Source organism: Corvus cornix, chromosome 6 (genome assembly GCF_000738735.6).
Source record: "Corvus cornix cornix isolate S_Up_H32 chromosome 6, ASM73873v5, whole genome shotgun sequence".
In the NCBI taxonomy this organism is placed as follows: Eukaryota; Metazoa; Chordata; class Aves; order Passeriformes; family Corvidae; genus Corvus; species Corvus cornix.
This window is the reverse complement of record NC_046336.1, coordinates 36,033,934-36,061,880: the sequence shown is the minus strand read 5'-3', so window position 1 is coordinate 36,061,880 and position 27,947 is coordinate 36,033,934. Positions and strand designations below refer to the sequence as shown.

Sequence of the window (27,947 nt, the reverse complement as noted above, 5' to 3'; positions counted from 1 at the left end):
ATGTCTCCTGCCACCAGGCTCACTGGGGACAGCCCTGTCCCGAGAACTGCCCACACGACAAATGATTGCTATAAATAATTAACGTGCATTCCTCTAATCCTTGGCTGGAACCATGGCCTCTCTAACCAGGGCAATGCATCACAACTCCCAAACAAACACTTGGTAGCAGCACACATGGGAGGGGAGTGTTTATAGATGTTTAATGGTGTTTCTCTTACAATCAAGGTGCTATAGCACTTAGGAAAGACATATTTGGTGGTGGGAGAAGAGGAAGAAGAATAATGATACACTAAATACAAGAGGAAACACTATTAAACTGCATGCAATTATCAAAAGCCACTAAAAAAATCAAATCTCATTAAATACCTTTTGCTATTTAAAACCACATTTAAATGTGCCTGTGATAGATGTGAGCTCTAGTTGCCTGTAATGATAACTGCATTGCTCCAAAGAACTTACACATGATGAAATATATTTTATACATGTTTTTATTAACAGTCACCCAAAGGCTTCGGCATCACTCACAGAGCCGCACAGCAAACACACTCAGCTACGATACTATTTGTACTGTCTGATGCAAGAAGGGCTTGGATAACATTTGTTTAGTCAAGGACAAACAGTCCTGGGGCCTGTAGGTGGACGTAGGGAAAGACAAAATTGGGTAACATTTCCAGCCTGCAAGGAAACAGGGTCCCTTCAGCTGAAGGGGTGCTGGGGAGAAATGCAGATAAAACCAAACTGTTCTGCAGTGCAGGTCATGCTCCAAGGGCTGCCTCGTGGGCCCAAAATACTTCAGGAATAATCACCACAGAGCTAAGGAAATGAGTCCTGAGGTTCAAGCGGGGCTTCAACAATACCTCCCGTTTCTCAAACCACCACAACAGAGGCATTGATAAGGAAGGCCAGGGATGCTGTTCCAGAGGGTGGGTGTCAGTCATCAAAGTCGATTCTGATGGGGCCTCCTGTCAGGATGTGGTTTGCCACGTGAACAGATTCCTTCTCCTGCTCCTCCTGCTCCGCCAACCTGCGCACGCGTCGCCGGCAGCCCTGGGCGCAGCGCGAGGTCTCGTCCAGCGCCCCACACACGAGGATGCGGCAGTGCAGGAACACCTCCTGCGGTGGGGACACAGCGGCAGGGTCAGTGCACAGCCCTGGCAACCACTGCCACTGCTGCCAGAGCACGAGCCACACCATTCCCAGGGCACAGGGCCTGTGCCCACCATCGCCATCCACAGCCAAACTGGCTGCTCCGGGTGCTTCCTTGCGTGCCCTCTCCAGAGTGCCTGGCTGAGATCTCAGAGCCAAGGGTGGAGAGACAGGGAATAGGAAGGCATGAAATGATCCTCCAGAGGAAGGGATGAAAATGCCAGGAATCAGCTTGGAAGAGCTTGCATGGACTGGCAGGAGCTGCACGTCAAGAATGCGTGAAGCCTCGCAAGGACTGATGGAGACGCGCAAGAGAATTTCAAGTGAGCTGGGAAAACAAAGCCAGGGAACCGAGGGGGAAAAGGAGGGAAACGCAGGGTGATGAGGGGCTAAGTTGAGGGAAGGACAATGCAAAGAGCAAGGAGACAGCTGCCTTTTTTCCTGCACAGCAAAGGCAGTGACAGGATTGCTGCTCCCTGCCCTGTCAATGACAAGGAGAGCAAGCAAGATCCCTGCAAGCAGCAGTTACAGAGACTTGGTCAATGGAGAGGTTTGAAGCAGAATCCTTTGGCAGGATGGGAGGATGCAGGTTGGAGGCAGCAGGGGCAATCAGATAGCCAAGGAAAATTTCTGAATTTTAGAAGATCTCATCTGTTTTAACCCTACTGGGGCTCTCCAGTAGCTGGAGCAGCAGCTTTATACCTTTCAGAGCAGGCAGTGTTGGCTGAGCATAACAATGGCTGGAAGATCCGATTTCCTCCAGCACAGAAAAGGAAAGCTATTTGCATTTGGAAAAATGGCATTATCCTTCCACTGTCCTCCCACTACACAGCTTCTGCCCCAGAGAGACAGCCTGGTCTCACATTGAATTAAGCACTGTGGTGGCCTTCTGTCTGGAATCCTGGCATCTGTACTCACAAGAGCTCGAGAAGACACAAGGTTGAAGAGATCCCAAACTAAAAACGGTGTTGTTTTAAAGATAGGACACTGTGAAATGTGCCTGGTGACTGAGAACACTTCTCTCACCCAGCATACAAGGGTGGACTACCCTGGAAGCAGCAATGATTTTAGCCTGCTGTGGCACTGATGTTCCAAAACTGTCCTTCATGTTTTAATTGTAGTTGTTTTCATCAATCTCTCCTCAAGTACCTGTGTCAGGCTCCTGTAAGATGCAACTGCTGGAACAGGCACAGCAGCACCTGTCTTGGGCCAACCATTCCATACCCTTTTCCAACTTAGTGCCGAGGCTTCTCGGCCGTATCAGGACTGATGAAATACCTAAGAGTTGAGTTTTGAGCTTACCTTGTTGTCTTTGCCCACAAACTTGAACACAGGAACCTGGAAATGCTTGGCAAGATGGTCCTTTGACGTGTACTGCTTCACGGACTCATCAGAAACGCAGCTGAGGGGAGCAGAGGGATAGGCTTTAATGGGTTTTCCAGAAATGGAAAGAGAAAAGACATTCCAGCCTACTTAACCAGAGAAAGAAAAGGAGGGATTGGCTCTCTCAGGCTCAGCCACCATCTCTGCTACTTCCTCTTTGGCCACAGGAGAAAATTCGGGAATGATGGGGAAAAACAGCAGCAGTGCTAATAGCATCTCCAGACAGGGAACAGCTCAGCAACAGAGGGCTGGCAGGACATGGCCCAGTCCCCTCAGAGAGGGACTGCCAGCGAGCTGCAGGCAAGTTTGTCCTCGTTTCACCTTCCTGTGCAACAGTCTGCAGTGCTATACACCACAGAATGTGGCATGCACTTACTGTACACACATACATATGCACATAAATTATGCTTAAAATGAAGCAGCCTGCACCCACATTACTAAAATATGACAGATAACGAAAACAACAAAAATCCAGATTTACTTTGCTTTATATCATTTACATTTTTCTTCCTGCTGGACTTGGTCAAAGAGCCCAAATTCACTACACCAAAAATTTATTATTTCAGTTTTTCCACCACTAGCAATACATGATTTTATGAGAGGTCACAGAACTGCAAGAAAATAAGCTGCTTTTACAACAAGTTACATTCCAGGTGCAGTGTACCTATAAACTATTACAGCCCATTTAGAGTTTGACAGACAAAAAGTTACGGTGGCTCGATAATTACTGCTGGTTATTGCAAAACCTTGTGCATCTTAAGAGGCCCTGATGCTGCTGTGAAATTGCATTGCAATGCAGCTCATCTTTTCTAGCAAGTTAATTCCAAAAATGTGGACGCTGAAAGATATTTAAAAAAAACCAAAAAACAAAGCAGTGGTGGAAGAGACAAGAGGTACTGGTGTAGCTCAAAGTCCTGCTCTTGCAGCAACCTCCAGCTCCCCTCTTTACATGAGACATGTGCATGGCATTGTCAGCAATGCCGATGTTTGACATGTTCAGCTGTAAAAGAGCAGTTCTGCCTTCACTGGAACGTTTGGGAATCTCTACATTGCGAAAATTCCTTTTTAAAAAAGGCATCTGATCATAAGGAATGACAGTTAAAGACTTTTCATAGGTGACTGGCCAAGCTCTGCAGCCATGAAGTCAACTCATAGGCATGTTCTCATTTGTGAGCATATAAACTGTGATGATTATTGGACACTGGCTCAAACTGACTCCTGAATCCCAGGTTTTCCAAAGGTTCTCCACACTAGTGGAAGGAAGTGATTTGAGGCTAGGGAGAGGGAAAGTGGAAGAACAACATGAAGGAATCAGGGATACATAGACAAAACCAGCTCAGAAACCTTTTGAGTCACAGGGATGAGCCCTTTTGCATTTGTGGGGCCAGACCATATCCCACTCGCCTAGGAAACCTTCAGAGACCCTGCTTCCCACTTTGGAGAGGTGAGAAGAGACAGCTGTGGAAGGAAAAGGGGTGAGCCTGGTCAGGATATGGGGAAAATAACCCTATCCCTGTGCATAATGTGCTTAGGTTTGGGGAGCAGAGTGGCAGTGCCATGGGGAGCTGTGCTCTGACCCTCTTATTCAGGGTTGCAAGGTTAAAAGGAAGGCTTGGACAACAAAATACCCACCTCAGCCTAACAAACGGGGCAGCCTGAGGCGTAACGAGATGAGCTTTGCAATGGAACTACCTTAACCACCTCGTGCTCTGCCAAATCACAGCTCCTGACCTCATCAGTGACATGACCTTGCTCCAGATGCCCCAGAGAGCTTCAGCGTTTATCAGCTGTGCCATCGGTCAATGCCTTTGTTTCATTTTGTTTTCAGAAGGCAGGGAATTAACAGAGAAGAAAGCAGTAAACAGAGTTTTCCCATTCTTCAGTCCAAGGTATAACCCCTCCAATTTAAACAGAGTTTCCCTTTGGAAGATGCAGTTAACTATTTCAGGTCTGATCCTACAGAAACCAACATAAAAATCCCATCTTTATTGCTATGGGCTTTTGGGGCTGGATTGCTAGAAGGAAACTGGGTTATAACAGAAGTGTTTGGAGCAGGGACAACTTAGCAGTGTATTCAGCTAGTTTAATTTTGAATCACTGGGGACACTGGGGTCTGCAGTGACAACTGCAGAGTGGAGCAGCTGGATGAGGCTCCAGCCCACTTTTGTGCCTTCAGTGAAGTTTTAATGCCCTCTGCAGGTACCAAGAAACTGCTGGTGCCATAAATCCTCCAAGGAGTTCTGGGGTGAATTCAAGAGATGACGTTTCCTGCCTTCTCCCTTCTCTATCCGGCTCAGGTTTTGGCTGCTGTTTTGAATGCCATCATTTTCACTCATGGGGAGAAACAAATGAATGTTTGGAACCTTGACTCTGTCAAGGGTCCACGGGAACAGCCAAGCCAGGGAGTTGATAAAATCAATTTTTCCATTACAGATCTGCTCATAAAGCCCAGAAATGCTGGGCACAGAAGGACTTCAGCCTAGGATGGAGGGAGAGCAGGCTAATGCTGAATCCTTCATCAGAAGGAAATGAGAACAGTATTTTTGGGTACTTTACATGCCAGGACCCCTTTTGCTACAAGACAACCACACAGGACTTGCCATCAGCAGCTGTAACAGTGGATGATTTAGTCTGGCAGCTGAGGACATAATTGTTGTCATCATTAAATGGTCTGGCAGGCAACATACAGGACTTGGACAAGCACAGTCCCTTGACTACCAGGCTACAGCTCTTGGGTATGTCTTAGATATTCCTTTGGCTGGATTTCCCTCCCTAGAGGACAGCAGACTGACCTCACAACTGTGACATTTCCTCAGAGCCATCTGGTTAAGCTGCTGCATGCAAAACTCCACAGCAATGCTGTAGCATGGCACGGTCATTTTAGCACCCAAAAAGGTGTCTGGAAAGAGGGATCATCTTAGGAGCCACAGCTGAGCCCACAGAGAGGCTTCCCAAACCTCTGATGCAAAAATCACTACAGTAAACCCACAGATCTGCACAAAATTATTTTTAGCATATCCTGGAAAGATCACTAACCCCAAACATCTCAAAAAATTACAGCCAAACTGAAAGACCCTAGGTTTATTACACTGACAGGCATCAGGGAGAGCAACGCGAGGGATTCTCCTGGAGCTCCTACCTGGACTAGCAATGGACTCTTGTGGCTCGTGCTGTAAGAAAGCCATTATGAGAAAATTCAGAAAGTTGCTCCGGTTGCTGCAGCAGCTACCTGGCAGCAGCACATGGCCATGGGGGCTCTGCACATGGGCTGGCAGAGAGAGGACATCAGGAAAGAGAATCTTTTCTACAGGAGCCAACTCAATTATCCACAAGGCCAGTGACAGGGAATACGTCCTGTAAAGGCTGCACTCAGAGGAGCCTCTTTCACTGCCTCCCACTGCTTCTCCCAATTACTTTTGATGGGACAGGTGGTTTCAGCTTGATGGCTGCTGGTGCTTGCTACAAGCATGGCAGACAGGCTGCTGGGGAGAAGGGATAGTGTTTCCTGCATCACACAGACAACTGAGCCCCACTGCCAATTCCCATTAAATTGCCAGCCAGAGAGGGAACAGTGAACTCACCCATCTTGAATCAGGTAGTACTTCAGGATCTCATCAATTTTTGAGGTGGGAGTGGCAAAGCAGCTCTCCACCAGCGTCTCCAGTCCACTGACGTGCACCAAGGGCTCAATCCCAAAGTACAGAGAGTCCCGAAGCTTAAGGGTGGGAAGAGCACCCCTGTAGGGCTCATCGAAGTCTTTGTCTTTGAAGATCTCCAGAGTGAAGGGAAAGATGCCCTGGCTGCGGCTCATGATTTCCAGAGGAGAGTTCTTGAGGTTGGGCACGTAGCCCTCGGAGATGGTGTAGCGGCGCGGGAACTCGCAGGTCACCGGGATCAGCAGCTTGCTGGTGCGGACAATGATGTCCCCATTGCTCCCCGGGGTCTGCTTGGGCAGCCCAGTCACCAGGTTGGTGGCAATGATTTTATCATTTATTACCTGCAGCGAAGAAAGGGGAGATCACTGAGAAAGACCTCTCTGGGCTGACACTCAGAGTGGCCACTGAAGGCCCAGCTGGTGAATTTACAGCCCCCAACCAGAATGATGCTCATTCTCCCAGACCAACTAAGGACCTCGGTTTGCTGCCAGCTGCAGTGCACTGCACTTCTGCTACCCCTCTGCTAAGGTGAGCTCTCTGGGTCCCGAGCAGTTGCCAGTTTAACCTTTGAAACATTATCAGGAGACCACAATCTGTCTCAGCAGGAGGGTGAAGAGTGAGGGCACTACTACCTTCTACCCCTGTGAAGCAGGAGGTGAGCAGAAAGCAGCACGCATGCTGTCAGACACACTCCACTGGAGGGGGGATGGAACAAGCTCCCTGACTTTGGAATGCCAGCCCAGGTCTACTCTGGGTAGCTGCACGGCAACACAGGACACAGCTCTGAGGGTACAGCTAAATCAACTTTATTCCCCAAGTAAGCCACAGCCAAATCCCCAAATCCCAGAGACTGGACAGTATACATACATCTACAACAGTACCACAGGACTTCAAGGAGAAATGGATGTTGACATGAGTGCCATTGGACACGCCTTTGCACGAGGTGTTGATGAGGGAAAGGTCCAGGCCTCCAACTAGGTCCTTTGGGATGCTCACCTCAATAGAGCTGGACTTGCACAGCACTGGAACTGCAAGAGAAGTGCCCAGAGTAAGAGTCTGCGCTACAAACCTACCAGTGAGCTGGGGAAGGGCTATACCAGTTATAACTGGGAAAAAAAGGGGCATCATACACAGCATTTATGATTATGATCTTACCACAGTAACCTAACCACCTATCTTACATTCCTCACCTACACAACACAAACCAGAGCTGCCACTGCCCCAAATTCTCCAGCCACAGCAATGTCTCAGAAAACAATGAAGACAATCACTGCACTTGCACCTGTGCTTTCCAGCTTTGCTTAATACTCAGCACAGATTGGATTGATATCTCTTGCACTGCTGTGTCCTGGGAAGAGCCTTTGCCAGATATGGGTATCAAATTCACAACACCCCAGGCAAAGCCATTTCTAAAGACCCTTAATCAGATTTTACATCAAACCCAGAACACGCTGAAACAAGGCAGAGTAATGCCATAGAGATACCGAGCTAAAATGGAAGCACTTCAAAATGCCATAATAATATTTTTATAAACAATAAACCCAGCTCTGACAAACAAACCCAATTAGCTCGCTCATTCCACCTCCTTTCAACCTTTAAATTTTAATACAGGCCTTCGTGTGAATTTTTTAAAATTAAAATTTCATTAAATAAGAAGCAGGAGAAAACAGAACTTGGACAAAATAAAAAGGAAGAAAGAGAGAAAAATCTTCAATAAAAAAGTAGTTGCTGTATATGTATTCCTTGGGATTATACCTATCTGTTCAGTTAGAGACAGGATAAACATACTGGTGGCATATATCCTGGTTTCAGCCAGAAAAACAAACCCTTTGCAGGATTTACAGTTATTAAATTTTAAAACCCCACGACAAAACTTTTTTGCAAATATACTAGCTTCCCAAGATTTTTGCCAACATTAATTGTAGTCCCAGTCCTTGACATTCCTATGACCTGCCATCCCTTAATTTCAGTCATTAATTATATAATTTAGGATTCTGGGTATTTATAAGGCACACTGCTAAAACAGGCATTTCAACCCCCTTTAAAAATTTCCCTCTCCCAGCTAAGGTATTTGCAACAGCCTCTGAGTACCTTCAGGGAGGATTTTTTATTAAAAGTTGGTAATTTCAAAGTGAGATGCTAAAATGTATGCAGAGTACCCAAAGCAATATGTTCCCATAATGACATTGCTGGGTTAGGACAGAAGCTTAAAGAACTAAAAATTACCTTAACCTTCCCTCCACTGGCAGCAGAAGGCAAGTGGGAATAACTGAGCATGTCAAATGGCACAGCTCAGGAGCAAAGGGACTTTGAGAACACAGCACAACGCAGACAGAGAGGAACATCCTGTGGAGGACTGATTGGCTGGTTTAAAGGCTCGCTGTTCTAGCAACTCCTTAACAAACGAGAAATGTACTGCTTTTATGAAGGTGACATTCAGGGCAAGAGATTTGGATCCCAGCTGCAATTCTCTGAAGTTCAGGACTGACTCGGTTCAGGATCTCTCTATTTCTACACGTCTTTGACTGGCACAAAGTGGGAGAAAGAAAACACTCCACTTTCCCTGTGCTCTGGAGCTGCAGGAGCTGTCGGTGTGCCCTCCACCACCTGGACACAGAAACCAGGGAAGGAAACCTCTTGACTGAAGCCAACCCGTGGCTATTTGGGAAAATCCCAGTCTGTGCCAGTCAAACATTTTAGTTCTTCCCCCTCACACTCCGCAGAGCACCTGTGAGCACTGGGAAAGCCTCCTCATTTCCACTTTAGACTCTGCTTTGCACCGATGCCTCTGGGTACCTGACTCTTGGGAGGAAGCTTCTGTGGTGAGTCCAACGCTCATTTCTCTGTCTGCTGTTGTTGCTGGCATCATATTCCAGCCTCTGGCTCCTTCCTTGGCCTTTCGAAGTGCTGCAGCTTGGAGCAGAGGTTATCTTCCTGCACAGACTGCTCAGCGGAACAGGCTCTCTGGTGCTGGGGAGCCCTGACCCACTGCCACGAACATAACCCCTGCTTACCTGCACAAAAAGTTTGGGCAGAGGACAGGGGAAGAAGAGCATTTCATCCCTACTCTACAGGAATAAGTGAGGTACTAGAATGGGCTGCAAAATTCTAGGATGGCCTGCAAAATTCCAAGTATTTTGCTGGCTGGTATCTTTGTGGAAAACCTGTAGCCTGTAGACTGTGATTTCTGTGGAAGATTATTAATGTTTGCTCTGAACATAGAGACAGTGCAGAGGAGGGTAGAGAGGCTGCAGATCCAGTTCAGGCAACTGTGCCTACTCTACACTGTTAATTGAACCAATATAAACCTGATTAGGTGTCATAAAAAAATGTGTGGTACAGTTCCATATCTGCTCAGAATTGCAGACCACAGCATGGGGACATAAATTCACGAATGCAGAAGAACAGGCAATTTCACTTTATGAGATGCTGAATCCCGAGCCCCAGCCTGGCTCCCAGCAGTGCTGCTGCTCTCATTAGCAGCCTCACAAGCAGCAGAAACCCTGGCTGGGAAATGCAGGACTTCCAGCCCAGCTGGGGTTGTCTCAGGGGCCCAGGACTGAAAAACAGCGCTCTGTTCTGGCCTGTATCTGTCAGCCAAACCTTCCATCAGTGAGTGTAATCACAGCTCTTGGAAGTCCCCACCTCGGCCTCCCCACCAGCACTGCTGGATCCCAAGTGTGCAGTGCTCACCCTTGGGAGCCCTGCATTTCTAAAAGGCTTGAAAAGCAGAAATTCCATCAAGTAGAATCATTCTAACTTCTTCTCTGAGGCATATCTGCCCTTCTGGCCACCATGAACCCTGGATCTGTCCCTCTACCAACTGATGCCTGAGCACTCTGTGACACATCAGGCTGCAGGAGATTCTGTCACCAGACATCCAGGCAACACCAGACTGCTGGCAGCCTGGACGTATTTGCAAAAGTAATCTTTGCAAAAAACAGGGAGCTTATTTATTCCATGTGCATGCCATAGGCACAAGTGACTCAGCAGGAAGGACTCCCCATGGAAAGTTCAGATGGAAGGTTCTCCAAGGATAACGCTGCCCTTGCCTCTACACAGCAGAGGCAACAGTCAATTTTTAGATGCTATCCCGGGCACTTCTCCAAGGGGCAGCAGGAGCACCTAATATCAAAGCTAGTGCCCTGCTTCAAGGCACAGGAATACTTACTGGAATGGCATACTTGGAAAAAAACAAGCCTCTCTCTTTAGCTCCGTTCTTGGAAGGGACTGGACCACTTTAGCTGAGATTTTGAAGTTTGAGCATAGAAAATATCAGTTCTAACAGTATAGATCTGTCAGAGGTGTGCACAGCTGGAGCAAAGCAGTATAAAGGGAGATGTTAAGCAGTATTATTTGTAAAGGAACGCTGCCTTACAATTAACATGATGCACTCAAGCTGGGGCCTGTGGCTGTTATGCCTGGATAGAAGAGCAACATCTTCAGGCTCTCTCTTTTGCATGATCTATCATTAGTAACAAAGCTCCATTAACCCAACTGGAAAGGACAGACTAAGAGAAGACAGCAAAAACAAGAAGAAAAATTCCTTCAGACATTCTTTTGGGGGACAGAGGCTGCCGGGAGATTTTGTTGACCTACTTTGGCAAGTGTGGTTGTCTTCTGACAGAACGAGTCCCCTGGGACATTCACACTGGTAGGTGTCTTCCACTTCAATGCAGGTATGGCTGCAGCCTCCGTTGTTATTGTGACAGCCTTCAATTTCTGGGAAAGAAAGGAAAATCAGCACATCCTCCAGGTCCCAGCATACTTCTGACCAGCCAAGAGGCTGCACAACACAGCTCAAAGGCCACAGCTTGTTTCCAAGAAAATGAGGTGGAGACTTTTTTTTAATTGTACACTTTCCTGTGATTGTCATTTCACCATGAGGTTATCAAGGAATTCTATGGAAAAGCTCAGTAAATTAAACCCCATGCTATAGCTGACATACTGAATGGGCAGTCAGCAGCTTAGCACTTCAAGAATCATAGAATTACAGAGTGGCCTGGGTTGGAAGGGATCTTAAAGATTATCTCCTTCCAACCCCCCTGCCATGGATGCCACCTTCCACTATCCCAGGCTGCTCCAAGCCCTGTCCAGCCTGGCCTTGGATACTGCCAGAGATCCAGGGGCAGCCCCAGCTGCTCTGGGCACCCTGTGCCAGGGCCTGCCCACCCTCACAGGGAACAATTTCCTCCAAATATCCAATCTAAACCTACTCTCTGTCTGTTTAAAACCATTCCCTCTTGTCCTGTCATTACATGCCCTTGCAAACAGACTCTGCAGACATCCTCCTAAACTAATTTTTTATGTTGTTTCTTACTTCAAAAGGGGGAGGAAAATCCTCTTAAAACTTTGACCACACTCCCTCCCTTCATCACCAGCAGAATGAAAGCCCTGAGCTTTGCAGGGGAGCTGCCTTGGGGAAGGACAGCCCCACAGGTGGCCAGCTCCTATTCCCAGCAGGAAACACTGGAGAGAGAGAACATGATGTGTTCATTCCCTCGAGGTTTCCTAGCTGTGAGGGAGGTGGGCATACCAAATCCCCTTCGTGGGCTGAGAATAAAACTCTGCTTCTAGGAGTTTAGCAGGAATTTTGCAAGCTTGTGAGTTTTAGGCTTCAAGGTTGGCTCAGGGAAAGCACAGGTTCATGGTGTAAGGTTGATTCACTTCCTAATTTTCCCCCATTTTGAAGTGCAGAGGGGAGAGGGCAGCACAACTAATTGGAGGAGCTGTCAGGTCTTCTCTTACATCTCCTTTGTTCAGATGAGGACACTCTGAGGATCTGAGCTTTTTGTAAAACATATTCCTAGCCACTGCAGCTGCAGAAAAGAGCCCGAAAGGTCATCCAGATACATTGTGAAGAGTCTGAAAATTTAAGGAAAGTAAGGCCATTTCCAGTTCTTGCTGGCTTCCTATTATAAAGAAAATAATAGAGGATCATGATTTTTTCTTTCAAATAACCTTAACTGATCGGTTTTTTTAACCCTTTGGGATGAATATGCTAGATAAGTACTACTGTTCTCAGTAAAATAATAGTACATAAGATAAGCAAATCATAAATATAGAATATTTCTCCCTGAGCCTACCATCAGAAATGACTGTGTGGTTTTCACTAAAATGTAAAGAAAAGAATGGAAATCCCACACTCAATCCTATACAATGCATGAAAAATAACAGTCCAAACACCCCATATGAGTCAAAGTAATGGGTAAAGCATCATCATGTAAATTTTTAGATACTTTAATCTCTACTCAGCCTCACCACCTCACGTAATCAAGCTAAATCTCTTGCATTTGTTCTTTTTAGCAACAAGCTGTGACGTGGCTCACAGCTCACATCCCATTCTCTGACGGCTCACAAAGCTGAGGGCACATCTTCAGAAATAAAACTCACTAACGAGATTGTAAAAATCCCCAGCAGCAGTGTTAAACTTGTGAAAGGCACCATCTTTCTTACAGAAGGGAAATTAAATGATATATCAAAGGCCCTAAAAGCCAACTCGGGGAATGGCAGAAGCAAACGAGTTTCCAAACAGACTATTCCAGCCCTGTCAGAAGAGTGCAGCGCTTGGGAATAAAAATCCCACAGCTCATTTATGTGATGCCCCACCAGCTCAGAGCTGGATGTGGCAAGGACAAAGCCCACAGACCATTTTTGGCCCCACACAACTTGACAAGTACTTAAGGAGCACTCTGCACAGCAGCATTTCCCAGGGAAGTGTCACTACCTGGATGACTGATGTACTGGCAGAGCTCAGAGAGCTGATTTAGCTCTTTTAGCTAGCTGAAAAGTGAGGCACATCTGTAGTTGTTTTTCTTGTCTGAGGCCCCACAGCGTCTGTGAACACCACACAGCAGCTTTGCTGTGAGGGGGCACAGTGCTCTTCCACAGCTCACCACAGAAAACATTAGGCACACGTCAGTTTTTGCTGTGTTTGCCTATTTCTGCTCAGAGATGTTTGTACACTGTTAGTGACAACACATCAGACCTACAATTTGGTCTTTAAGTCACCAAGTCTAAATTTATCGAGGGTCTTCAACCTGGCTGTGCCACCACTGGGAAGGAACTGCAGCAGCTGCACAGAGCAGCAGAGCCCACAGACACCAAAGAGCAAAATGCAGCCCTAATCCTAAATTTAACTTCTGTCCACAGATTGGCACTCCCTCTCCTCAGTCTCTATCCTGGGAAGCTAAAGTGATCCTCATGCTCTAGTCTAATGCCATGACATTACCCCATACCTAACGTGAGCTGCCAAAACCCAGCACTGCTAAATCTGCCCCCACAAAGCTCTACCACACCAATCTTCAGAGCCAAATCCCAACAACTCCAGCAACAAGTTCTGCATGGACAACCAATCTTCCAGATCCACTGCTGCCTTTCCCCCACGGAGATAAACACAAGCAAATCCTCACAGAAATGCACAAGGCAGGGAGAACAACAAGGAGATTTCTCTCTGCTTGCTTAGAGGGATATTTTAGTATCAGCCCCTCTGGCAAGCACAGAGGTGATATCAGGGACTTTTAATCCCAGGTGCAAGGAGGCAAGAGACAGCCAGTGCTGCAAGGGAACGATTTGTACAGTTCCAGCAGCCTGTGGTAGCTGAAGCCTCACCTTCACAGGTTTTCCCATCACTTCCCAGCGTGCGCCCGACCCCGCACTCGCAGCGGAAGGAATTCTTCAGGTTAACACAGAACTCGCTGCAGCCTCCGTTGCTCTGCTCACACTCATTTTCATCTGAAAAAAACAAGCTCTGGAATGCAGTGAATAATCCCACTAACAGTAGTAACACTGACAGTAGCTTTTGAAGCTCTTGGTAAAGCTCTGAAAAGTCCTCCTGACTCTTTTTTAAAGGCTAAAGTTCCCCTGTTTCTGTCTGCCCTTTTTTTTTTTTTTTTTTTAAGGTACTTTGTTCTCTGATATTCTAATTCCTCAACCTGATTTAATCTCTGTGTGTAAAAAGCAAATCAAACAGAGAGTAAGGGACCAACGTTCCTCTTGCTGAGCCACAAAATGAATGATTTCTCTTAGGCAGGCCAGGATGCTGGAGTTATCAGTCAAGGCTCACATGGGGTTTCATTAAAACAGCTTAGAAGCTGGCATTTACTAGGTATCAGAAGTTTAAAAACAAGAAGAAAAGTACAGGTCAGAGATGAGCTCTCTCAGAGTGGTCCCACACATGCACAGTACCCACAGCTTGCAGCTGCTGGTGGTGTCTCTTTCCACAAGCAACGTGAATCTAATATTTTAGGCAAAGAATTGGCTGGTACCCTGCTTTGGGAGGCAGGAAGCATGTCCAGGAGACTCACACAGACACTCTGCTTTTCACACGTGTGACAGGCTCCACACCTTCCCTTCTAAAAACAGAACTAAAGCTGCTTAAAAACAGAAGGTGAAGAGGGAAAGGGCTACTGGCAAAGGCATGGAGATGTAGTTAGAAGGGCCTAGAGCTTGTCTTGGTCAAGGGCTGGGCCCAGAAATTCCCCTCACTGGGCTTCCAAGTTCTACAGCACACACAGATCTGTCCCTGCTCTTCCACACCAGTGACAACCAGCACTTCTGGGACACAGGCTGGTTATCTTGAGACTGGATTGGGAGAGTGCTGAGCTGATTTTAACCACAGCTTAGCAGAACATGGATCCAGGTATTGAAGAAATCAAAGGCAATGCACTGAGTTGGTGGATGCATGACAAGAAGTCTAAGACCTTATCTAACCCCTAAATGAAAATGTAACTCAGGATGAGCTGTTCTGCTCTGGGATTTAAAGCACATAATGTACTGAGGAGAAACACAGGGAGATTCTCAGAGCTGCTCAGCATTCACAGAATGGTCTGGGTTGGACGGGACCTTAAAGCTCATCTTGTTCCATCCCCTGCCACTACCCCAGGTTGCTCCAAGCCCTGTTCAACCTGGCCTTGGACACTTCCAGGAATCCAGGGGCAGCTACGGCTTCTCTGCTGCATTACTGCATAGCTTCAGCCCCCCTCTTCAGGGGAGCTGCGAAAGGAAGCACATTCTCTGTTTAGGAAAGACAAACAGGGATTTATTTGGTTTTTCCGTAAGGAGGGCACAGCTGTTCTCAGAGATGCGACTGCACAGTTACTCAGCACAACAGAAAGCTATTAGAAAGATCACAGAGCCACACGAGAGGCTGCAGGTAGGCGAACCAGGTGATCATTCCAGCTGAGGTGTTGTGCCACCTGGGAATCTCGAGAAGCAGCAGTGCAGAAATCCTGCTCGGGGGGGAGATGAAAGCAGCTGCAGCACACACAGACAGGCTCAGGACTCCTGTGCGCCTCCCTGCTGCAGGAAAACCTTTCCTCTGAGCCTGCCACACGTTCATTGAGTGTTAGTGCTTGTCAAGGGCACTTCTGTGACTGGAAGGCTTGCACAGAAGCAGCTAATAAATGCTTTTAATTATCTGAGACAGCTCAGTCAGCCATTTGGCTGCAGACAAGTTGAGCTGCTTAAGCAAAAGCCTTCCCCAGAATCACTGTGAGCAAGTATAACCCTGCAGCAGGGCCAGGCTGCTTCTTCCACACACTGGAACGACTGTGGGCCCTGCCCTGGTGCTCACAGACATGAGGTGTGTGAAGAAAGAAACCACCCACGCCTGCTTTGTCAGGTGTAGCTCCTATGGAACAGACTGACCTGCCACACAGCCTCCTAGACCAACTCTACTTTCAGCTTCACCACCAAACCAAGTGACAGATGAGATTTCTCCTGCCCCAAACACCCTTACCTCTTCCTGTGCATCAGTGTGGCTCTACAGCTCCCCAACAGCCACCCCTTCCCAGCCCCTTGATTTGTCCCACAGACCATCTTTTTCCTGACCTCTCAGTCCAGGTGCTCTCCTCCAGCACCACACACACAACCACAGCTATCCTCTCCTCAGATTCCTCCACAAACTCCAAAGCTCATGTTCCCCGCTCTGCTCTCACCTCCTGGCCATGCTGGTCTCTGCCACCAAGTGCCAGCTCACTGAATACCCCCTTGTCAGGCTGCCTAAAACCACTGAAGCTGTGGTAGGACTTACAGTTCTCTGGGTCTCCTCAAGCCCCAGCCCCTGAACAATATCCCAAAAGGGCAGGAAGTATGGTGGGGTTTAGTATGCAGCCTTACAGCAGCCAGCAAAACATTTTTTGGAGGAGAGTTATTCAACAGAGCGTGCGAGAGGAAATCTCTAATGCCAGACTGCACAGCATTTCCTGGGTACCACAGTGACACCACATGATCCTGCAAGGAGACTCTGCTACTGCCTTCAGCAGCTGAACCATGCAGAAAGCAAATCCAGCCTCGTAAACATGGAGCTCCAGGGGCACCAGAATGGCTGCAGTCACGGGATGTCATATCTTGGAACCATTCGCAGAATGATAGACCTGTTCTAGGCAGCAAGGGGAAAACTCCTCTCAGGATACCTAACTTTTTGTAGTGCTTTGTAAGGCAAGGGATTGAGATGTGAGCAATGAAACAAAGGGAAGAAAAGCATCAGTAACTGGCACAGCTTATTTCCACCCTTACCAAGGCATGTCTGTCCATCAGGTCCCAGGGTTGTACCCGGGGAACACGTGCAGTCACTGGTGTCCAGGCAGGAGCCCTGGCAATCCACCACATCACAGATATCATAAAAATCTAGGGCATGACAAGAACAATGTCAGCACAAAGCACTGAGCATGCAAAAAACCCACAGTATTTGCCCATCAGCTTCCCACCCTGTGTGCAGTCCATCAGTTACAGACCTGGCCCACGTTGGGAAAGCTGACCTGCTGAAGCTGCTGAGAAACAATCGAGTTTAATTACTGCAAGTCAGAGATGCAAATTTTGACTTTGGTAGCATGGCAAGACAAACCACAGGGGTTTAATGCTTCCACAGGGAGCATTAAATCACTGAGGCCAGGTCAGCTGTGGAAAAATCCTGCTAGCAGAACAAAGCAGGTGAAACTGCCTTGCTGATCCTATATGGACAGGCCACCACCTGGAGAAGCCAGGAGCCAGGCACCACCTCTCTCCTGCCTCCCAGGGACGAAGGGGGATCAGTCAGACAGGTGACTTACGCCCACAGTAGGCGTGGAAGCAGACGCTGGGCTTGGTGAGGTGGTACACGTAGTAGCCTCCCGGGCAGGCCTTGACCTCGATGGTGGTGTTCCAGAGGCAGCAGTTCCCGCTGAAGCTGGCGCAGGCCTGGCGCTGGACGATGCCATCGGCCTGGCGCGGGTGGCTGCCGTTCATCCAGATGGGGGCGTGGGTGCCGCAGTGGTTCTCGGGGATGCAGAAGGTGGGCATGGCGTCGCCCGCCATGCCCGTGAAGCGGTACCACTCCCCGTCGATGCCGCTGTCGCACGTGGGCTGCCCGTGCGAGCCGTTGATCTGGTGGTCCGTGTTCCGCCAGGGCTCGTTCAGGCTGATGTAGGCAGAGCAGGGGTCCAGGGCTGCGACACACACAGAGAGCAGCTGGTAGATATCAAACCAAGGTGTTTACTGATAATTACAAAAGCATTTTTTTCTCCATCCCTGACTTAACAGAACCATTGTGACGGAGAGAGGTCCCTGCGGAGAAAAGGTGATAGCAGCAAACTCATTGCCTTATGGAAAATTCTGACAGCTCGTCTTGGAGGAACAAGTAAATTAACAGAGCTCTCACAACATTATGCAACAGTCTGACTTGCTGTTTAGCTGACAGGGGGGAAAAAAACAAGATATGAGCAAATCTAAGGTCCAGGTAGTGATTTTGCCATAGGACATACACCCTGGGAACACTGGATCTAGCCCAGGACAATAACCCTTTGTTCAACTACTAACTGAGCACCTGCAAGCCCCTCCTGAAGTCACTGGTAACTCTCCCAGCTGCCTTGGAACAAAGGACTGTATCTCAAACAGGTTATGCAGCCTCTTTTAAAACCCATGCACAGCCAGAGTCAGCCCTCACAGCTGAGCTGCCAAACCTTTTTATTCGTTACCTTAAAATGTAGAGGCACGAAGGTCTGAATTGGGACCTTCTGGGGAGCAAAATGTTCAACCCTTTACACAGCTGTGTTTCTTGCAAGCCCACAAACCCTGCTGATCTGCACAGGAGATCAGCAGTTTGTGAAGTGTTTGTGGGGGCAAGACACAAACATACACGGACTTCCTGGCAAGTGTGACGCTTGTGATTCCTTCATGCTCAAGGAGTGCGTCCCTTTTCAGAGGCCTTTCTGAACCTTCTGCAAATAGTTAAAACATGAGAGTACCATAGGGAAAACATAAACGAAGAATTTAAGTGTTCATTAAATTTTCAGTCTCCTCCTAATTAACCCTCATTTGGCAGCTACCTCACTGTAAGTCCAGAGGTTCCATTTTCCCTTACATTTAACACCTGATTAAGCACACTTATCCCTGACAAGCAATTCCCTATTAAGCAAAAGGAAAGCTAATACTGCCCTGAGTAAGGAAAATTGACTACCATTTCCTAAAATTAGGTTAATAAAACCAATCACTCTGATAAAATGCATCTTGGACTGCAACAGCCTCAACTTTCCACAGCACATTTATTTGGAAGTTCTAAAGCTGTGCTGTTTTGTTTTGACAACAGAGTGATGGACTTTGGGTGAGGGAGGAATACTGTGCTCTTCCTATTAGAAACACAAATGATCCTGGTTCATTATTTTGATTTGTTTCACTGACTTTAAAGTGGGAACTACGAGTGCTTCAGAGAATGGACTTCAAAGTCACTCTTATTTAGCTGTGTCCTCCGTAAACATCTGTCCCACAGATGTGCTATCTCATAGAAATATCTCACAAATATAACATCTCTTATGCCTTCCTCAGCCACAGACACATTTTGCTTGGTCTCAAATCCAGCATAAAAGGTAGGAGCAGCTGCCAGAGTCAGGAGTGCTGCAGAGCTGGCACAGGGAATGTGGATCTGGGTTATGAAGTAATCTCTAGTGCCACAATTCAAAGATATGCAGAGGAGCTAATTCACTGCCACCACAACCAGCCTAGTTCTCCTGAGCAGCAGAGAGGGGAATGCAGCAGGGAATCTCTGATGGGATTCACCAGGCATTCCCTTGTGAGTTCTCCCTTTCACCTGCCTCTGTTTGCCTGCCCTCACCCACAGACAGCAGCAGCGCTGTAAATCCCATCCTCCAAAAGCTGGTTTGACTTCTCCCGAAAGGAAAAGACGGGTCCTGAACAGAGCTTCCTTCAGGCTTCCCTCAGTGTAATTCCCTTGGTTTCCACAAGAGGATTTGGTGTGGCCTTAGGGTGAGTCACTGACTAAGATGAAAAGGTTTCCATGTTGTTAAAAGCCAAATGAGGTGAAGCGGGAATACCCTGTCAGCTTCCCAGCTGGGCAGCACTAAAAATACCAACACTCTCATTAGCTTTCATGTAATTATGAAATATCCCTTGTAGACAGACTCTGGGAATGCTCATCTAGGGAGATGACGCTGTCTCCTAAACATCCAGGAGATAGTTTAAAGACAAAATTTAGTGAGATGAACATGCAGCAGCTCAGAGGGAGCTGGAAGAAGGCACGTCAGGGGAGTTGAGGTAGCATTCCCTCACATCTTACATTCCCCTGAGAGCTTCTGGCAGGAGTGAGGGGGAGGCAAACAAGCAGAAAAAGCAGACAGTGCTCTTTGGAACACTGCAGATCCTCACAGCCACCTTTGGACTGCCAGTGCTGCCTCACACCAGCCTCCCTGCAGACACCAAGCAGTCTTTGGCAGCACGGTTTTTTCATTTTAATTGAATTGAGTTTTTAAGAAAAAAAAATTCCACAAAAACAGAGAAGCAACTGATCAGCCTCTCACCTCCTCTCCCCAAACAACAAGCTTGGGGGTTTGCACGAGATGAATAACTGTCTCCAGCTCCCTATTTTTCATTTTTCTTGGCTCAATTTTTTTTCCTCCCCAATACTTCTTGCGTGGCCTGAGCAATTCAGGCTGACAAGCATTAGCTATGAAGCAAAGCTTTTCCATTTGTAAGTTTGATGGTACCATTAGTTCTCTGGCTGACATGGTAGCAGATACACTGGGTGACAAATCAGGCTCCAGCAAGCATTGGTGAGCACCCCATTCTGCAGCCATTAATCCTGTGTAATTGGAGGTCTCTGCTCCAGCACAGCTAAGCAACGAAGGGAGCAGCACTGCATTATAGCACTAGATTCAGCTCAGATTTGTCAAGGAAGCAGGTGAAAAGGTAGCATAATTCTACTCACAGAGTCTGCCCTCCAAAGAGAGGAGAATCCCACAGTGCCTTGGCAATAGAGATTCTCCCAATATGGGAGACTTCACACTCTCTAACAGAAGGATCTTTCCAACCGGAAGGAATTTCACATCACCTTCAAAGAGATGGGGTATTTCTCCCACCTTCCAGTCTTCCACTTAAGAATACCAAGGCTCAGCATGAACCTTAGAGATAGCAAACAGAAATAAGGCAATGCCTCTTTACTCACCCATTGAAGACACTGGCTGGAGCTGGATGACAAAGTAGATACAGAAAAACAAGTACTGGAACATCCCACTCAGCCAAGGAAGAGCCACCACTCAGGGACAGAGGCTTGAAAGCTCTGGTGCAGGCTGTGGCTCCCGCAGCCTTCCTCTCAGTGGAGCTTCTGACTCCAGGCTTCCAGAGGAGCAAGTGTGATTGCTCCCCTGGAAGTTTATCAGAGGAAGAGGCCAAAGGGATGTGGGGTACAGCTCCAGCCTTGACCTTCCCAGAGCAGCTCTGCCCCTTACTGACAGCAGGGACGTACTCACTGATCAATCTTGTTTTTTGGACTTGACCTGCTATTGTTTTCTGGCACCTGCCCCACAGTGACACCTCCACTATCTTATCCAGAGAAGAATTCTAACCAGGGACACCCGGACATCCCAAAGGGATGGAAAAGAAGAACAGATGGGTGCTTGTTATCTCTGCTCCTTCCACAAGCCATACTCCATGGCTCCCTCCAGGCAGAAAACAGCGGCTAAGGAGCCTTAACTGCAGGAAAGAGTGGTCAAAGGAGCAGGACTGATCCTTCCGAGCACAGATTGCAGAGGAGTGCTTGGAGCAGAGCTACAATGGGAACATCAGTCAAACTGAAAGACTGGTGTCCCACAGGGAAACAAGCTCTTCCTAGGCTACGCAGGGACCCTTGCCACTCCTGGTCACACAACCTGACCACTGCAGCGACATTATCAAACAAGGCAAGTAAAGACACTTTTCTGCAGCAGTCATACAAACTCTTCTCTTTAAAAAACAAACTAGGTCCAGCATTACAGAATTAATTTTGATGCAAAACCAAGTAGTTGAGAACCTCTCCTGACTGGTTCAAACCAAACTGGACTGAGTTGCAAGTGACAACCACAAGCTCTAGATGTGGTACACCGAAATCTGTTCTCTACTACAGCAAACCCAGAAAGGGTTCTTCCCACCAGCTCTTAGTGTAAGAGCTCTCCATCAGCAATGAGTGTAGCTAAGCCTACAATAATCACACACCATCAGGCAAGTATGGGCATTTTCCCATTCCCTTGGTATCTTGCATTTTTGCAGCAGGCTAGCCTAAGAAACTACACCAAGCTTCAAATCCCAGCAGGAAAAAAGTAGCTCCATTATTTACAATGTTGAATTTGCACAAGACAGGGAGTTGGGTGCTTGTCTGTCTTGTAGGGATTGCACATTACAGAAAATTCTCAATGGCCTCTCTCTGCTGGGGTGTGTCCCTGGGAGCAAAGTGCAATATGCTGCTCTGCTCCACCCCAGCACAGAAGTCTTTTTTCAGTGGTGAACAACTCTAGGGAACAACAAAAAACCTCCAAATAAATTACTGTTATTACTCCCATAAGGAAAAAAAAAAAAAAAAAATTCTTGCAGTTCTATTGTGCTGACAGCTGTGCAGTACCAGAAAGGTTTTTCCAACAACAGGAAAGGAGAACGGATCCACTACACAAAGCTATCAAGGCAGATAACCCTCTAGAGGTGATTATGTGAATTCCCAGAAGAGAAACTAAAATTGAACACAGAATAGTACAGCAAGCCACCAGAATTTCTATTTTGCCACTTTCATTGAGAGGCTGATTCACACTTATGATCCCAGCTAAATAAAACTGACAAGCCTGAATGGAATGCTCTGTGTCACAGGTGTGTACATGAACCATCTGATCCCCAGCTGCTTTTGTTTTGTAGCTGCTACGTAAGCCTGCTGTAACAATGTTTTGACAGGTACACATAAGTGACTGACAGCTGACAGTTAACACAGAGGAATGAACTGCAGCATCACAAATTGGAGCCTCAAAGGTGTCACCTACAGGCCCTATCAAGTTCTCAAAAATGGATTAAAGCATGAGATGCCCCAGCATTCCCAGAGATGACTAGGACAGTGTGCTGCCTCTAAATGTTTCTAGGAAGAATGACCAGAGGCAAGTTAATGTGGGTGATATTCACAGCTCCAGAAGCTGTAAAGTTAGTCTGGGGGACAAAGGGAGGGAAAAAACCCAAACAGAAGACTTCCCTGCAAGGAGATGCTCTAGTAGACACACAATTCCATTAGGGCATTTTGTAAGACTTGCACTCTCCAGCAAATATGTTTTTCCTGGCCTCCACAATTGCACCCCAGAGCTTGATGAACCCAACACCCCAAAAAGAATCAGGCTCAAGTTACTACCTCTTAAAAGAAGTCACCAGTTTAAAAGACATGAAGAGGAAAGGCAAAATTAAAATAGAGGGCAGGGACTTTAGTTTGGTACTCAAGAGGAATTTTCTAAACCTGCTACAAAGCCAGTGTGTATCTGTTCTTAACACAAGAAAGAATGCTGGTTTTGCAGGTGGCAACCACCCTTCTTGTCCCTCCCAGAGATCTCCGCAGGGCTTTACCATGCTCACACAAGGAACTCAAATTCTCCAAAGCACTGGCTGGACTGGAAAGCCTCGTGCAGTTTGTAGTGGACTGATGAATAAAAACGCTTTGGTGTTTGCTGAAGCGATCTTGGCTTTGTCAGAGCCACCTCTCAGGACACACCAGTGCCTGGGAGGTGTGTGAAGCACAACTGTGGGTGCAGAAGCCTGCAGCCTGCCTAGAAGGAGGAAGAGCTAATCAGCACTTCCTGCCACAGAGAGGGAGGAGAACCCTGCACACAGGACAGGCTCCCCGTCCAGGATTGATTGGAGGATGTACATTCACAATAAGCCCTGACAGGCAGCTGAGATGGATTGCACTGAAGTCAAGGTCTTTAAGATAGCCTTTGGTGCTGTAAACAGCTTGTTCCAGGACTCAGTGCCAGCGGGAAGGGCTGCGGAGAGCAGGGAGGGAGCACAAGCTGAGTGAAGTATGAGCAAGCTCAACACAAGTAAAGTATCAAGAAGTCATTAAAACCAGGCAAGTACATCACTCCTAGTTAAGAGTAGCAGTTATTTCCTTTGCCTCAGTGGAGCACTGGGACACAGAATTTGATGTTTTGAGAGTGTTTTTCCACAGGTCCTACAGAACCCAGCGTATTTTCCACACTCCTCCATTTTCTTCAGATGGAGGAATTAGAGCACAGACAGCACACCAGTAACTGCAAAACTTGTCAGAGGCAGAAAGAGGAGTAGAACTCATTTTTTAAAAGCCCTCAGAGCCACAGCAGCACAGACTAAGAGCAGCTGCTCCCCCTACTTCAGGGCTTAGGTGCACTGCAAGTCTAAATTTCACTACTGCATTTTACTTTTCACCCCTTTAATGTCAGTATAGAAAATAAGCCTGATGGATTTTTTTAAAAGGAATAATTAGAATCTCTCGGGATAGGGTAGAATACTACTTAAGATATAAAAATCTCCTTCCTGTGTGAAAATGAAGCCATACAATGGGACACAGAGGAAAGAAGCTTGCATTTATAACTCCACACACACAAAAAAACCCAGGAGATATCAGAGAAATTGGTCCACTGGCTCAGACAGGGCAGCTTGGCCAGCTTCACATGGCTGGCTCAGTGCCATGGTCTGACAGCCAACAGCAGCTCCAGAGCGTCATGCAAACCCTCTTAAAGACAATATGGAAGCGTAAGAACTTGCAGCAAGGTGATCATCACTGCTGCCTGCCAGGCAGGAAGGGTTACAGGGGGAAAGAGAGAGTGCTGGTTTCTTCTTTGCTCTTCAGGAAAGAGGAGCCATGAACACACTCCCTGGAGGAGCCTGCAAAGTAGAGCCTCAGGGGTGTGGCGAAGGGAACAATGCAGTTCTCCAGGAAACTTTAAACTGGTCATACATTTATTTAAAAGCTCCCTCACAGAAGAGATTAAACAAAAGAATAACAAAATTGGTAGAAAAAGCAGCACCCAAGCAGTGCAATGCACCCTGCTGCTCATCCCTCACCGGAGCTGAAGAGTGCAGTGCCACATTAAGATTCAGGCAGCACTGCCAGCTCTTCAAGTGCTGCCACGACGACAGGACCCTATTACCTGCCTGGCTCCCAAAAGGGAAGTAGCTGTTGCAGGAGAGTGTGTTGATGTTGAGATACAACGGTGTGGATCAGGAGAGCAAACAAACCCCACCCTTCCCTTCAGTGTTAGCATTCCAAGGCACTGAGACCTGAGTGGGAGGCTTGTGGATTTCGGGGCACAAGCATAGACACTTTTTACTTTTGTTACCCACATCTTCTCTGGAACAACATTAAAGCATGTGCAGGAACAGTTTTGTAACAGCATCTTCTTGCTTTTAAAATAGAGATTACGGTGCTAAGATGTCATGAAGTCTCCTGGATACCAAAATGGACGAATTCTCATGCAACTGAACCAAACAATTTGCCTAAGGGTGGCAGCAGCTCATGTGGGGCCAGCAGCAGACTAAGGGTTGCTTGGAGGAAAGTCTGTCAGTAGTGACTAAAGGGAGGTGACAACAAACAGCTTCCAGCCCTTCCCCTCCAGCTTTGAAAAACACAAGAGTTGGCTGTTTCAGAAACTAGCTAATCATGGATGAAAATTTTTTTAAGCAGTCTATGGGCATGGTAGAAACCTGCACCAAACACCTCATCCTGATAACCCATCTTGGTAGGGCAAAGCACGCTCTGCTGATTCCCAAAGTTAATGAACAAATCATATGTCACCACGACAAATCAAACCATTCAACGGCCCAGAGAGAAAGGAACTGAAGCCTGAAACTCCAGTTTTTCTCCAGAACAGCACTTGAATGCAGTACAGAAACACACTGACACCACAGGTACCACTTTTAGGTTGCTGGGCGTTACCCGCCCGTATGTATCCTTGTCCTGTTACTATGCTGGCCAAAGGAAGATCTTTGCTAGACCAAGTTCTCTACCTCTACCTCACCACCTCAACTGCTCCCAAGATCCCTGTGTTAGGCAGCCAGGCCTAGCAGCCAGATCTCCATCCAGGCTTCTTCAGGAAAGCTATTATCTGCATCACCACGGCCTCGGGGAGGTAAGGTCAGTCAAGAAGACACAACCTAAACAAAAAGAAATGGAGGAAACTCAGGAGAGAGATGCCACACAGGGAATATTCTTTTCTCACCTAGGGAAAACAACACTATTCAAGAGCACTGATTCAAAAATTGAATAGTTATTTATTGTTCCAGAAGTACATTGCTCTTTTATACATATTTCATAAATGATACAGGATTTTACACATGTTCAGGTTTTTTTTTGTTCTTTTTTTTTTTAAAGAAGGACTTTTCTCCATGCTCCCTCCCTCATCCCAAACACACACCAAGGATTCAGCTACAGGATTGTGTTCATTTTTTTTCCCTTTAAAACTCATCACACAAACAGGATAAAACAGATAAAAAAATAATCACACGATGTAATTAAATGGAAAGACAGAGGAAAAGGGGAAGGGAAAAAATAAAACTAGAAACATGCACCCATTCGGTCCAACATGCCACTGAGTGAGAAGAGGCAGCAATCTCAGCTGTGTTTCCACATCTGCAAGGCACCTGGCATCTAGTTAATACTGAATTATTTTCTTTCCTGTATTTTTAAAACATGGTTCCCCAAAAAAAACAGAAGCCTCTTTCCATGACACAGTGAGGAGTAGTAGTGAACCATCAAAAAAAAGCAGCCAGCCTTTCGGTATGTAAAGCTTAGTGTCCTTCTCCCACCTTCATCTTGTCTCCACAGCATTTATCAGCAGGGTGCTGAACCAGACTGACCTGCTTTGAGTGAAGAGATGTTTTATCTGCTTAGAAAGCAGCCAGCCTTGCCTAGGAGAGAGGGTAATGGGTTGACCTTCCTTCCTTTATTTCTTTTTAGCTAAGAACAAGAGATTTCATTAGCCACTCCCTAAGAAATTCTGACCTGGGGACACCAAGTTCACTTAAAGCTACTTAAGCAGGGGACAGTGCTACAGAACCAAAGCAGTTCTGTATCCTGCACTGTAAGATCCCCAGGCTCCCAAAAAGCCTCTGGGCAAGGGAAATGCCTTGACAATATGTGAAACCTTCTATCCCATTACACAAACAGTTGAATACCAAGTTTCATTATCCCATGTTCCAAAACTGTTCACTTAAAAGCAGGAGTCATGATTCCAGCAACAGTTCTGTAATCCCTTAAGCCTTCATAATTCCATAGTCCAGGTGGCTATCAGATTTGGGGTAGGAAGAGGGGAACCTCCCTCCCTTAAGACTGAATATAAGAAAACCGCTCATGCAATGCTGCCATGGATTTCTAGAAGGAGCTCAAGGGCATTGGGACACAAAGTTTATATAGGTATTATGGAATAATCCAAAATATTGATTATCAAATGTCCAGAAGAAAACTCATTCCTTCTCTCACTTGGCTACAACCAATCTGTGCTACAAATAAGCAAAGGAGGAAGTCAGTGGAGCACAGGGGATGGGCTGGGAAGGGGAAGCTCACGGTTTTCCAGTAGAAAGCAGTCTTGTAGTAACTTTATAAAAGAGACCAGGGTCTGACCAGAAGTGTGCGTGTTAATGGTGGTGGAGTGCAAGTTCTGATCACCAGCCAGAGCTCCAGGTGGCTTGGATTCTTTGTTCTTTTTTTTTTTTTTCTCCTTTTGTTGTTTTTTGAGAGAGAGAGAGAGAGATCAGAATCAGGTAAAGGAAAATTTAAAAAGCTAAGCAGGCTGCTGGTGTCTTTTCAAGAGGCAGACCCTGCAAAGCTGGAAGAAGACACCCCTACACCCCAGCATTACATTCTTTTCATGAACCCCCCCCAATCCTGTATTTGTACACAATCACCATTCTGAAAATTTTTAAAATGTGACTATTTGCCAAGCCCTTTTCAGAACTAACATTCCACAATGTCCCATCTTCAGATTTGAGATATTTCCCCCCTTCACAGTCCTTTGTCTTGATTAAAGGTAAAAACCCTCCACCCCCCACACCATGTCCCAGCTTCCACCTGCAATGCTTTAATTAAAAAAGGCAAGAGCTATGAACAGGCTTTTTGCTGGGGTTCAGAGCTTCTTTGCTGATCAGTCCTTTTCAGAAATTTGCTGGATGGGCAGATGAACTTGCAGTGGGTCTCGAAGCCTCTTAAGGTCCAATTCTGCCTAAAAGTAAAAGGCACGTTATAAAGCACAAGCCAAAACAACTTCCCCCAATACCATTTCCCTTTAGAGAAAGGAAAACTTTCCCACACACATTTCCTTGTTTTCTCCCTGTCCTGCAGGAAATTTTCCAAAGAGTAAAACAAAGTTGCAGGCTCATACTTGGGAAAACCATTCTCAGCTGTATTTCTCTGAACTTGCCTGCATGCAGCCACTTAAAGGAATTTGGTAGGGAAGATTTGGATCCCTGTAAACTCACTGGAATATTAAAAAAAAAAAAAAAAAAAAAAAAAGCCAGCAAAAA

At 46.7% G+C, this 27,947-nt stretch overlaps 2 protein-coding genes across 5 annotated transcripts in view; both read right to left on the bottom strand.

Annotated features, from left to right (window-relative positions):
* Nucleotides 1-181: 181 nt before the first annotated feature.
* Nucleotides 182-27,079, bottom strand: OIT3 (oncoprotein induced transcript 3). 4 transcript variants are annotated; one of them, XM_019291369.2, is made up of 10 exons: nt 26,992-27,079; nt 25,437-25,583; nt 17,237-17,611; nt 16,704-16,814; nt 13,797-13,919; nt 10,785-10,907; nt 7,053-7,213; nt 6,111-6,526; nt 2,449-2,548; nt 184-1,113 (listed from the first exon to the last, which is right to left on the bottom strand). In XM_019291369.2, the coding sequence occupies exons 3-10, from the start codon at nt 17,478-17,480 to the stop codon at nt 931-933; spliced, it is 1,461 nt and encodes a 486-aa protein (XP_019146914.1). In that variant the 5' UTR covers nt 17,481-17,611; nt 25,437-25,583; nt 26,992-27,079; the 3' UTR covers nt 184-930. The 4 variants fall into 4 exon arrangements, with proteins under 4 accessions (XP_010406915.2, XP_019146914.1, XP_010406914.1 ...); XM_010408612.3 differs by having other exon boundaries at nt 25,443-25,583; XM_019291370.2 differs by having other exon boundaries at nt 25,451-25,583.
* MCU (mitochondrial calcium uniporter) overlaps nt 25,681-27,947 on the bottom strand; it is a 77,042-nt gene continuing 74,775 nt past the window's right edge. Inside the window, exon 8 of the mRNA XM_039553863.1 lies at nt 25,681-27,646. Coding sequence (XP_039409797.1) covers nt 27,569-27,646 — 78 coding nt within the window. The 3' untranslated portion in view covers nt 25,681-27,568. The remainder of the gene's footprint in view (nt 27,647-27,947) is intronic.